The 13675-nt window shown below is 42.4% G+C and overlaps 1 protein-coding gene across 6 annotated transcripts in view; it reads right to left on the minus strand.

The window, feature by feature from the left end:
• The window catches only part of GPD2 (glycerol-3-phosphate dehydrogenase 2), a 55407-nt gene that overhangs the window by 26592 nt on the left and 15140 nt on the right, over positions 1-13675 (minus strand). For 5 of the 6 annotated variants that reach the window (XR_007889899.1, XM_051623523.1, XM_051623524.1 and 2 more), the window contains exons 3-6: positions 9599-9770; positions 7247-7371; positions 6161-6258; positions 4962-5125 (exon numbers count right to left, since the gene is read on the minus strand). Coding sequence is in view for 5 of the 6 variants with exons in the window: in XM_051623523.1 (XP_051479483.1) it covers positions 4962-5125; positions 6161-6258; positions 7247-7371; positions 9599-9770 (559 nt within the window). In the remaining variant the exon portion in view is untranslated. Of the gene's footprint in view, positions 1-4961; positions 5126-6160; positions 6259-7246; positions 7372-9598; positions 9771-13675 lie in introns of those variants that run through there. The other variant, XM_051623525.1, reaches the window with a different exon arrangement.

Consider the following 13675-nt stretch of genomic DNA (forward strand, 5'->3'; position numbering starts at 1 on the left):
TTTCCCAGGTGACGCCTGCGGTCTGTGTGCCTGCAAGGCTCCCTTCATCCACCTGGCTTCAAACCTGACATAGCAGGACGTGGTTAGCTGTGTGCTGCACCCAGAGAGCCTTCTTCAGTGACAAAGTGTCTGAGTTTTCATACCCAGCACAGGGAGGGGGGGGGAAAAAAAACACCACAAACCCATACAGATTATCTGCATCTGTAATAGGGTAATACCCCTATTGCAGCTCAACATTCTCAAAATATTAATTTGTCAAATATGAATGATAAAGCTATAACGTTTCATAATTCAGGACACACTCAAGTACTAGGAAAAACAGCAACAAGAGCCTAAATAAAAAAAGCACTATGTATTCCATTTTTGACAGTTTAATGAATGCCCTACTCTTTTGCATTGATTTTTGTGTGAGTGTGTCTGTGTGTGCACGTGTGCCTGGGAAGCATTTCTCAGGGGGTTTGCTATAAACAAGGAAAGCTAAATCCTCTGCCAAACCTTCTTTTTCTACCTTTAAATAACCTCCACATTATACATTTCAGGAGAGAATATATTCAAAACTACTGAGAATGCAAAAATACAGAACGATTACATCACAGCAAGCATATGGGGAATTTGCAGGACAAGACACTCAACAATCACATACCTCAATGTGGCAAAACAGCCACAGAAGCAGAATGTGTTAATTTCTGCTTTCAGAAAATAGCAGTAAATTCAAAGAGCAGCATCAACAAAGCCCTAAAATCTTAAATTCATGGCTGGTTTCAGAACACAAATTTTCCTTCCACACCTAAAGGCTCATCTTGCAAGGAAAAAAAAGACATTAACAAAAAAGTCGGCAAGCGTGTAAAGATAGAAAAAATAATGCAACATAAACAGATCTGTGCCACTTAGAATTTCTAAACACTTTACATTGAAATATTCTGGCCAGCTGGATCTCTGCTTTAATGTTTTTCCTAGTTCTTAAGAGAATGAACTTTGTATAATTTAAATGGAGATTAATTCTTCCATTTAAAGTGCTTTAAAATAATTCTGCCCATGATCTGGAGCCCTCAGCCCAGCTCCCCCTTAGTGCCTCTTCTCCAGTCTTCCCTGAGCTACCTAAGTGGAACTGACAGATCACTGCTCAGATAGCAGCCACGTTCTCCCCCCCAAAATGTTGCCTTTTTGCTATTCAGGAGTATCCTAATACCAACAAATGCTAAATGCAGTCTGACATGTACCCCTAAGAAACAAACTTGTAAGTTGTGGCTTCAAAGAAAACCTTGAATAAATAGGACACATTGTGTACACCCAGGCTAACATCCAACATATGCTCTGGTTTCCTGATGCCCAGACAGAGCAAGAATAGCCTCTGGTAATGGCTGTGATTTGCTGTTGCTGGTGCATCCAACATTTATAATCTAGCATTTTTTTTTTTTTTCTTTGCCTGTATAAACAATTTTAAAAAAAGTAATTAAGAAGACCACAGCAACATTTCAGAACACAACACACTCATGAATAATGGATGACTTGACACTCCACGAGTCTGATCAACAGTTACACGCACAACAAAGTGCCTTCCTGATCCTTCCTTTGTAAAGGAACACTGCCACCAGTCAGGCACAACAGGACAGGTGGTTTTATCCAATAAAAAAAGTAACCTACATAATGAATCTTTCTAATTCTTTCCTTCGGTGGTGCTGATCACCATGTCAAGCAGTGGGATGCAGCCAGTAGGTGCTATTAACAAATACAGACACAAAATATTATGAAAGAGACAGGAATAGAGAAATGCAAGAAAACAAAACTACATTTAACTGCATATACAGAATCAGTTAAGAAACATCATTCTTAAAGGCAAATTTATTATTTGTATTTAAGGAAGACAGAGAAGAGAAAGAGATGACCTACTTGGAGACGCATTTATATCTATTTTCACCATTATTTAATGCTCTATTTTATGACAAATCCCTCTGAAAGACCTAAAAGGAATTAATTCAATCTTATCATTCCCCTCTCCAAGATCAATTCCCTTTCCCTTTTGCCTTCCATTCCTCCAGATTTAGGGCATGCAAGTATAACATGAAAAATCAAGTACAATCATGTACAAGATATAAGGGTGCTTGCTGAAACATGACTTTAGTACTTCCCTACTAACCACCATTTCTTTAAATTCTGCAGAGAAACCTGGGTAACTAAGCTGAAGTCTTGCAAATAAAGCATCACAGGGCCAGATATACTGCCATGACAAGTAGTTTCACCAGCAGCAAAATTTCAAGCCTATTTTTGCCATCTCACACCAAATTAGTCTCCCAGAGTCCTGCTAGCCTTGCAGCTCTGCCTCCTGAGAACTGCTAGAGTCTCTGCCAGGCACCTGATTTTATGAAACCTGCACAAAGAAACAGAGGGATGGCACAGTCCTCTTTCTGCATTAATAAGCTGCTCTTCAGTACTTTGTACACTTCCTTTTTTTTTGTTTTCCTATTTGGCACTTCTTTGCTTTTAACCCAGAGTGGGTTCCTGCTGCTTGGGAAGGCCCCAGGACACCACAGACCCCTTACCCAGCTCTGCACTGTGCTGTTGCACAGATGTCCCCCACCTAAACATCTCATGGTCCCTTGTTGCTGAATTTTCATATTTTGCAACACTGCTTAAAACAATTATTTGTCCAAGAAACCGGAAGATTAATTTCAAGGGTATCTTGTAAACGTGTATCTTTTGAATGCTGGAGTAGGAAGTAGCTATGATACATCCAAACTATCTGTTTCATCAGAAAAAACTTCAATAGATTATAAATAGATTTCAATTTATAGTGCTCCTATCAGAAGAGTAATTACAGTTGAGAGAACCACTTTGTTCTTCTTGCATGCTCCTGAGATCCCTTAAAACAGACTGAGGGATGGCTTATGATCATGAAAAAAGGAATCTGAATCGCTTCTATGGATGCGATTTACAGCAGCTCTTGTCACAGCACACAGAAAATAGCAGATAACCCTGTAACAAATTTTGCTTCTAATTAACCTCTTAATTCCTCTAGGCCATAAAAATAAGATAGAGAAGATGCAGTCTCCATCAGAGATAGGTAAAAATCAAGTCCATCCTTTAAATCTCACCTTACTCCCAAATAATAACATACACATCCATATTCCTGCTCATATATGTAAATATTTTCTTATCTATTCTGCTGGGCTCCATATGAGAAAACTTGCAATTATCAACATGTGCTTTTTCCAGAAGCCTCCTAAGTACTAGCTGAGCCCAGTGTGTTTGGAGAGTCCCTCCTACTTCTTCCCAGCACAAAAGCCCCTATTGATAAGCTGATGAATAGTGTCAACACAGCTCTAAAAGGGGAAAAGAAATACCTTTATAATCCATTTTCTGTGGAGACCTTTCTGGCTGCCAAAAGGTCAGCTTTACATCTCCAGGTACAAACTACCTAGAACACTACCACTAATGAAGGACATCAGTATTTAAGCTATTTATTCCTCCTCCAAGCCTGTGAGGAATCTATGGATTTTTGCCCTACCCTGAACAAATGGACATTTGGATATTACCCAGCAGGCCCCTTTACCAAGGACATTTACCAAAACTTGCTGTCCTGGGAGGGAAGTGCAGAAGACTAGAGAAGGGGGAATACCCATCTAATTGAAAAGACATCCTGAAACAGCGTACAAATCTGATGCAAGAAAAAAAATACTCCATCTTCTAGATAGGCACCCACAGCCAAGTGGGTCAAGAAAGCAATTCTGGCAGCACACCCCGAAACTTCAACTTCAGCAGGGAATTTGCCAGCATCTAGAACTTGCAGCAGTCCAGTACTTTTTAAATGCTGAAGCTCTGACAGTTTGGGGGTGCACCTTGCATGGCATTAGCAGTACTGAGACACGGCAGTTGGGATGAAGCTGAAGACACCTGCACATCTACATCAACACCAATACTCTGGACAAGCAAAGCTTCTAGGTAGTCATTAGTCAAGTAAACCCACCAAACCTTCACCAGTTTTGTTTGATTGCCTTGTGTCTTTAGAGAGGCACCAGACTCCTTTCCCAGAAGGTAGCACGAAGATTTATCCACTCTCCCACTAACAACAAGCTGATGCTCTTTCCAAACAGGGATACACATGAACACTTTCCAATGTGAAAACTGCTCTTTCTAGATGACTGCAATGAGTTCTGTTAAATCATCATTCTATTCAGAATGAACACCAAATTACTTGCAGGAAGCACCTTTCTTTTTTCCCCACTCAGACACTGATTTTGTGTAAGTGTCACACAAAAACATACCTAAAACTACCTGATACAATAGATTAAATAACCAGAGCTGGAGGCATTTTTCTTCTCACGAATTTAGAATCCTTTACTTAAAGGGGTTTTGACAGAAACCATTCATGCCTTTTAGCAATCTCTAGTATTTGATGACAATTACAATGAATGCTGTCTTTGCAGAGCAACCACTTCTATAGCTGATACAAAAAGTCATCGATCCAGGCCACATCCAACCCAGGGGGAAGAACCACAACCAGCAGCCAGGTCATCTAGTTATTCAGCCTAAAGTTATTGTTAATAATTGTTATTATTCAGACTTCTAGTCTGAAGTTATTTGCACAATGGAAGTGCTACAGCAAACCATGTAACAGTACTGGAACGATCACACTTTCTTGACTTGTGAAACCTCAGAAGAAGTGTGCAGTCCGAGAAGGTTACAGCAAAACCACCAACAGCTGGGAAGCTGTTGGGAATCACCAGAACACAAGAATGTTTCCACATCACTAACCAAGAAAACTACACATTCTCTCCTAAGTTACTGTTGTGCAAAACATAATTTATCTACCAAATTAACGTTTAAGATGCCAGTTGAATTGTTCAGGTTGTCATGCTTCCCTTTAGAAAATCAGTGCACATGACCTACAGCTGCACATTTGTGTTCCCCTCCCATCAAAACACAGCACAGGGTGACAAAGAGAGCACAGAAAGGCCACGTACCATCATAGTAGACAATAGCTCCAACAAGCTCATCTTTGCGTAGCATTGGAAAGAGTTCCAGGGCCCTGGACTTGCTGAGGACATAACTGCTCTTCAGACATTGACTTCCAGCCACAAAGTCATACAGTTTTATTCCAAGCCAGTAGTATGGCAACTGCCACCATCTGCAGGGAAAAAAACAAAAACAAAACAACACACCCCATGAAGTGAAATTGAAAAAAAGTAAAGCTGCATGCACACACTGCTGCAACAGAACGTGGTGAGTAGCAGGGTTGTGTGACAGCAGTTTGACCTTGTACCATCATTAACATTTATGGCAGCACAATATAATGTAAATGTGCCAGGAGTTCTGCATTGTTCACCACCATCCAACTGATCTGCTCCCTACAGTCAGTCAAGCAGGCTCAGGGCTTTACTTACTCTAGAATTAGGATGACAGACTGGCTTTTTGCACTTCAGTGTGAGGTGAGAGACCTGTGTGCTGAGGGAGGAAGCAGGCTGTGTGTGCAGGCTGAAAGGGCTCCTCACATGCACATCTTGACTTCTGCCTGCTGCACACATAGGACCCAAATAATGGCAGCTGAGCCCTGGGCTGGACAAACCTCAGCTATGACAAGCCCCTTCTACTTGGGCAGGAGTAAACCACACATTAGGATCATTCAGCAACTCTAAGTTGCCTGCTCTAAGTAGCCTGCTACGGTGAGCAGCTGCTCCTGTGAATCTAAAACCTAACCCAAATCTCTTAAAGTCTCTTTCCTGCTTGAGGCAGAGTGTTCTCCCAACACCAGCCCCAGGTGCTGAGGGAGCCAAGTGCCCTGAGCACTGGGGGCTGCACGGGCTGGGCAGAGCCTCACCAAGAACACTGACAGCACCTGCTGAAGAAGAGGGTGCACTGGGAAGAACCTAATAACACCCTAGGGTTGAGGGCTCATCCCCACTGCTAACACCCCTCTTCCCACCCCCCCAGGCTGGTGGAAATGCACTGAGCAGCTGCAGCCCAAGATGAGCTCAGTAAGAGCTGCTCAGGGCCACAGGAGAATTCCGTGCCTCTACAGCACAGCACCATCTCACCTCCTGGAGGACAAAGCCTGTGACAGGTTTAAAGACATGGATGGAAAGAGGCACCTGGAAACTTCTCCAGGGAAATAGCTTGCTTGTCAAAAGCAGCAGCAAAGGAGAGGTATTATGGCAGAGCTTACTTGTAAACAGGCAGCATTATCGGCAGAGGAGCTGAGAGGTGAGGAGCAATTTCAAGCAGATTTGCACGTTCTTCGAGTGCTTCTTTCACCATCCTGTACTGAAAAATAAGAGTGTATGTGGGAATCTCTCGTTATGCAGTTTTGTTTCCACATGCAACACTTAATGAAACCCTACCAAAGCCAACGCCCTGCATCATTTTTGCTGTTCTTCCAAAAACACACCAAGATCTGCTGAAAAATTCAAAAGTGCAGGGAAACATTTCACAAGAAAATGAAGTTTCTCTAGTTTCATCTCTGTGTCTTGGCAGTCAGTGGAGTAATTTTTTCATTTGAAGGCGAAGTGCAATGAATTGTCTTACTCCCAACTACAGGAGGCCCTTCAGGAGGGTCAGAACTCATCCCAGAGTGTGGCACCTGTGCTGATGACCACAGTTAAACCCCACACTAACTCCCAGTTGCACATGCAGAACCATTCTTCTCCAAATCAATTCATACAAATCGACATGAAGTTGCCCTTGGGCAAAAGGAGGGTTGATTTCCATAGCTGGATAACTGAACGTTTATGTATTTTTCCCCTCAGAATTCACTGTTTTTATAGCACTATTATAACCACTGAAACATACTTTAAGTTAGAGAGGCTTCAATGAGAAGTTAAATCAATTTCTCCAAACAAGAACATCACCCTTTGACCAATACAAGAATACATAAAAGCATTTTTATATAATCACTCATTTACCATCTTTCCAGAACAAGCAGGACAACAGCTCACTCCCCTAAATTCAGATCAAGGCAAGTAGGAAGCTCTTTTTGTTCTGAAGTCAGCCCTGTCTCGGCACGCCTTCCCCAAAACACACACAGTCTACAAGGTATGTTGACCAGATTGCCCAAAACAAAGAACTCAGCAAGGGCAGCAGCACTGGTTTCCTCCAGCTGAGCTCCCCAGACTAGGAAGACACTTTCTATGTATAGTGGCTGTGGATTACAATAGCCAAGTACTGAAAAAAATAAAAAGGAGACTTGGATATAATTGGGATAAGGGAAGTGTCTACTGGCAATTTTTGCTTAACAACCAGCATAAACAATTACCTGCTCAAAATCCAACTTCATGATGGCCTTCTGAAGATATCTCACTCCACCATGGATCAATTTAGTACTCCTGCTGCTGGTCCCTGATGAGAAATCATCTCTTTCTAGAAGGGCTGTTTTTAGTCCTGTGTTACCAGAAAACCAAATTAACTTCTTAAATTACACAATTTGTATGTAATTCATTAAAGACACTTCTCTAGGGTAGAGACAATCACAAGAAAAATTACTCTGTACATGGATAAATTTGTATTCAAAGTGTAGTGCACTGTCTATATTGTAATGAAAAATTTTAGCCTCCTTCCTAAGGGAAAAGTCAAAACAGAACTTAAACAGAAGCACATTAAAACCTGGATATTCCACAATAGAAAGGCATTACAGTACATTATAGGGGCCACGCTCCCTCAAGCAAATTATAGTTGGTATTCACAGCAGGAACAGAATATTTTCGATGAATACGTTTAACCCTTTGCAGCAGAGAGCCTTAAACCCATGGCAGGGACAGTTTAACTGACATCTTCCTCTGCTGCCTTGCAGTCTGCTTCAGAGGCATCCAGAGGCAGAGGAGAGCCAGCCAAGGGCACGCTTGGGCAGAGCTCCCCAGACACACACAAAGCCTGTGCCACACGAGTTAGCATAACACACCCCCTCCTTCACTGGGCAATGTTAGAGCTAGGCAGGAAAGGCAGAAACTGAATTCAAGTCAGTGACGTTGCCACCAAACCCAACAGCAACAAGATGGGGAGAAGAGCACCACCTGCATGAGGGGTTACCCCGTGGGTCTGGCCTTCACCCTCTTTGACGGGTGCTTTATGTTACTGGTTGGCAAAAAGGCATCTTCACATCTATTGGTCTCCCCAAACTTTTATATCCTTCAAAAAAAAATAAATACTAATTACTACTGGTAACTTCCAGAGATCAGAGTAATTTATTTTTGTCAAATGTGACTGAAGATTAATGGATACCATCAGAAATAATTTGGCCAATATATATCAAGCACATGAAAAGCAAAATTTGTTGTTTAGCGAAGCAAACATAACAAAAGAGCAAGTTCCATGAATGAACAGCAACCATACACAATTCATTAACCAAATGCCTAGGAATATTTCACACTTCAGAAATCTACTCATGTAATTAGAATATCTGGTAAAAGAATAAACACAGATCACCTACAATAATTGCTGTATGCTTTTCAACTGCGCTTTCTACTACAATAGAGGCAAAAGTGAAAATAACCCAAGTTATCTTTAATAATACATTAAAAATAACCAGATTAGAGTCTGCATGCATCTACCAATGGTGGAGACCTTACTGCTTTATCTATTTCAAAATTATCTTGTCTTCTGGACAAGTATTTTGCAAATCAAGATAAAAAACACTCCTGGAGTCAGGGTTTGTCTCTTAGTTCCAAGGTACAGCTACAGGTTAAAGCATCTGAAGAACTTCATGGCTATCTACTGTGTTTTACAAAGTTAGGGGTTTTTTTAATTTTAGTTCCAAAATCAGAAACAAGTTATTTTCACCTCTCTCCTTTTTCACCCACTGAAGAGTTTTTCACACATCTGACCAACAGCATGACCTATTGGGCGACAAGCTGCTGTCACCACACACATTCTCATCCTCCTGTAGAAGTCAGGTAGAAACCATCAGCTCCAACTGATTTTACCTTGAGCTTTCCCTAAGTTAAGGCCATGCATACTGTTAACATCAATTCTGCTGCTTCTAGTACCCTCTTAGACCAGTGCCATAGCTAATCCCCCAGCAGAGGGGAAAGGGGAGCTGAGGTCTGCACAGCGTGTGCCCCCATGGGGCAGTGCGAGCACTTGTCCTCCAGAACCCAAACACACTCCTCCCAACCTGCAATATACCAAGCAGCCACAGAGCACTAGCAGAAGTTGCAGGTATCTCCTGTTGTAAGAAATACAAGCTGGAGATCCGCTGTGCCTCATCTAGAACTCATGCTTGGCCCTTTCAAAGCAGTTGCTAAAATCGCAGTGCAAGTCTTGTCTTCCCTTTGTGCAGGTGAAAATCTGCAGCACACAGGTGAGGTGTGACCGCAGGTCAACTCGCTAGATAGGAAGCAACAGAGAATAAGTCCAACCAAGAGCATCCAGCTAAAAGGTTTATGCCATACAACTGCACGTAAGCACCTAGACAGCAAAGGCTCTGATGAAACTAAGTGCAATGACATTTTTTCTTCAAGTTAGTTTTAGCTTTTGGAAACAGAAGTTTTATCACCAAGCATTTAGAGTTCACCTTCTGTATCTCCGTGTGCTTCTGGAAAGCCAATCTGATCAATTTATTACAAACCATGTAATCCAAGAATAAGAATCTAATTCAATTTTCAAGCCTTACCTCTAGTGACTGCATCTAAAGCACAGCCACATCCTGTTGCTCCTCCTCCTATGACCAGGACATCAAACTCATCTGTGGTTCGCAGAGCCGAAATCTGTTGCTCTCTTGTGGGGTAGTGGCTCTTGATTGGAACAGGCACAGGTTCTGCAGCTTGAACGTGCGCAAAGGTACCCTACAAAGATTAGAAACAACACATGAGGATCTGTATTTATTGTGCAGTTACACGTGTACACACACAACCAAATCACAGCATTTTCTACAGCCATAAAGGTAAACTCAAATATTCCCAGTCACTTTACCTATACTTAAGAATAATAATGCTGTGTTTAAACTTTCTGGAGCAAAACCACAAAGGGTTAGCACACACTTGCTTTATCTTGCCCTGCTTCAATATACTGCTGTACTTCAGTGCTGCATTTCCCTTGGTCAGCTGCTGCACTGAGCCTGCTTTTTAGTGCTGAGCCATTGCCAGGCCTGCAGGCTGGGGCCCATTTCCCAGCTTCCCAAAATGCCACCCTGTGACTTGCAGACAACAGCAAGAAGGGAACTGCAGAGACTGAAAACACCCCTGGCTTGGCTGGTTGGTTGATCAAGTTCAGCTCAACTTTCTTACACTTTTTTAAAGTGAAAATTCCTATCCCCAGGTCAGCTTTGCCCTACGTCTCTAGACATGCCTTCTCCAGCAAAACAAGGGACTGTTTTCAAAGTGCACGACTTAACTGCAGAAAAATAAGGAGAACACAAGTAAAACAAAAAAAAATAACAGAGCTCAAGAAGTACTAGCATTGTTTGGTTCTGGCTATATTTTTTGGCTTGTTTTTAAACATTCTTTCCATGAAATGGCTTCCAGTCTAAGACAGACCCAGGTCCCAAGCAGCCAGCCCCTGGTACAGCCAGAGCACAGAGATTAGCACTGAAATACAAGCAAAGTGATTAGTGCACCAGGAATTGATACAGATATGATTCATCTTGCTGTCAATTACATGCGAGAGTGAAGAAAAGCTGCATACAGGGATTCCATCTGCAATAACCTGATTAGTTTGGCAGTGAACAAGTATGTTTACTGAAATAAGCAATTGCTGTTTATATCTACAATTTCTCAGGCAAGAGTTCCTTGAAGGGTTTTCATTACACTCTTAGCAAGGAGAAATTTAGTTTGGCAGTTTGAATTCAATCATAAAGTTATAAAGTGATCTAGTAATCCATAAGAAAGCATTCTTGTTAATTTGCTAATGTAAATCTCCAGGTTGGTTTGCCGAGTCAAATTCATCACCCTTACTCATTTTAAAAAAATAAATATAAGTAATTAAAAGCCCCCAAAGCAGGCCCTGATGCATTGTTGTATTATCATACTCTATTGGATCCCCCTTGATGAGCAATTCCTACTGACCAGCACTGTAGCTACACACCAGAAAGAGAAGGATTGCCAGTGGGCTTAGGAAGACACAGTCACCCCCTGCAACTCCACACCAAGGCAGTGTTTTCTCCCTTAGTGATTATAGGGAGGGGGAAAGAAAAATCATCATCAGTGGTTTCCTATTCAAATTTGGCACATCAAAGAATGCCCACGTCACATCTAGTACTACACCATGTGGTTCAATGCGTTACAATGAAGGCACAAAAAGCCAGAATGCAGCAGTTCAGTCTCTACAGGGAGCAGGAGAACCTGGTATTTCCATTTCTCTACCACCATTAGTGTGAGAAGTGCTGGTGAAACACTGGCAAAGGCTGGGCTGCATCACCTCTGCCATTCAGGTGTCGGAACATCTGAAGTCAAATTAATCAATTATATACACTGCCCAGGTATTTTATGTCTCAGAGGAGTCCAACTGCATCTCAGATGCAATTCTTCTTTCAGGAGCTTGTGACTGGTACTCAGTGTGGTCTACATAGATTTGAGAGTTTCTGGATTGATTGAGATGAAATTCATTTACAATGATAGCACTGAAAAAAACCCTAACAGTCTATGCACACTTTTTCTTTACCCAGGAACAGTTTAGAAGGGACTAGTTTCTTCACACTTCTGCACTACCTGCTAACAGAAGAGCTCCCCAACTGTCTCCTTTTCTCTGGAAAAGGGTTTTTCTTGTTAATCTAACCAAAAGCCTCCTTGTCAGACTTAGGCATTTGCCCTCAACAGCCCAAGTCACTAAGACTGCACAGAGAGCTGGGCCAGCCTCCTTAAGGGTAAAAGTTATTCAACAGGAAAGAACCACTCCTGTGTGTTTACTGAGAGAGGTTTTGCTTCAATTACTGTCATTCCTACTTATTCTCTTACACATAACATCAAGCTAACCCAGCTTATTCATTCAGTAAATCATCCCAGTGATCTGTTTACTATAAAAGACACAGAAGTGCAACGTTCATCTATCAGCTTATGAGCTGAATTCAACAATAGTTCCGTCATGTCAGCACGTGTTCCCATCCTCCCTGTCCTCAGCAGGGACTCTGTGCTGTCAAAAGCCCAACAGGCAAGAAGGGCAATATGCTAACTTGCTTGTGTGCCTGCATCTGCCACACACAGAGATGCTCTCAGGTTGCACTGCCTTAGCTACTGCTGCAGAAACATGAGCCAGCACACGTGTGCCTGTTTGTGTGTAGAAAAGTAAGTTGGGATTAAAATCATTGAATCAGTAAAGTTGGAAAAGACATATAAAATAATTAAATCCAACCATCAGCCCAACACCACCATGCCAACTAAACCATGCCCTGAAGTGCCATGTCTACATGTTTTTTTGAACACCTCCAGGAATGGTGACATCAGCTGGGCAGCCTCTCCTGAAAGCCAGGACAGATCTGAACCAAAGGAGCACTTTCTTTCCAAGGGGCAAACACTTCATAGCTGATCACATGCAGACAAGGTCAACCAAGGTAACTGTGCCATGATTCTGTCAGGCTTTGACTCTCAAACCTAGCACAGACAATTTAAATTTAAACAGCAGAAACTGCCAGTACTCGTCCCTTTCAGCAGGCCAACCACTTACCAGTAGGCTCCACTAACAAACCCAAGTGACCTCCCACCTATTCTGAAGGGCCAGAATTTCACCACCCTTCAGCTTCTCCCTTGGAAGTAATTCCACTAGGACAGCCAAGTTTCACAGAAGCTTCAACCAACCGAGTGAACATGGAAAGCAATGACAGATCAACCAGACTGTGCATTCAGGATTGTCAGCCAGCTGAGGTCTTTGTTCTGGAACTGGGTGCCCCCAATGCCAGGGTGTGAGCCACAGCACAGACACCCAGTAACTGAGCGGATCAGCACAAACATGGGCAAGAAACCAGAGCACTTCATTTCTGTCTTGCTCTGATGGCTTTGGTTTTTGAAATAACAACAGATTTCCTACAATGTGTAGCCAATTAGTGCACATCTTGGGGCAATATCCTTCTCTGGCAAAGTCAGACAAGATCTTTGCCCTGCATATATTTGATTGGCAGGCATTACTAAAAAGAGGACACTTGGGCTGGGGGACATGCCCACAGCTTAGATATGTCAACACGACAAATGGACTGTCCTTCATGTCAATCCCTTCAGTTATGTTCCACCTGCTGCCCTATATTAGGTGTTTAAGGCAGCAGCTTTGAGGGACATCACGTGGGCAACGTGCAAGTTGGTACAACATGAAAACAACATGCTGTTCACTTGACAGACCCATTTGCTTACACATATGCTGGGAATTTTCAGACCCTGTGTAGAATGATCATACACAATAGGCTTAGACATTGGGGGACAAGTGGTTATTCATTCTGACACCACGATTGTCTTCTGTAAAACTCTGGGGTTTAACCTGTCTCTGGAAACTCAGAATGGCCATCCATGCCCAGAAAACCGGGAAGTCCCTGAAGCCAGGAATACCGCAGGTACAACGAGTGAGTTAGCCAGATCACTTTTCCCTTCCAACTCTTCTTATTTAACAGTCCTAACATGTGAAGCTGCCATTTCTGACAGTAATGAAACCAGATTGTAAAATCCTGTGATAAAGACTCCAAAGAGTTAGAAGCAGGATCAGCAACAAGGTGCAGGGCAGCCCAGTGGGAAGCTCACTTTAAACGCTAGTTTTTATTTTCTGCAACAGCATC

The sequence above is a fragment of the Apus apus genome, chromosome 6, assembly GCF_020740795.1.
Source record: "Apus apus isolate bApuApu2 chromosome 6, bApuApu2.pri.cur, whole genome shotgun sequence".
Classification (NCBI taxonomy): domain Eukaryota; kingdom Metazoa; phylum Chordata; class Aves; order Apodiformes; family Apodidae; genus Apus; species Apus apus.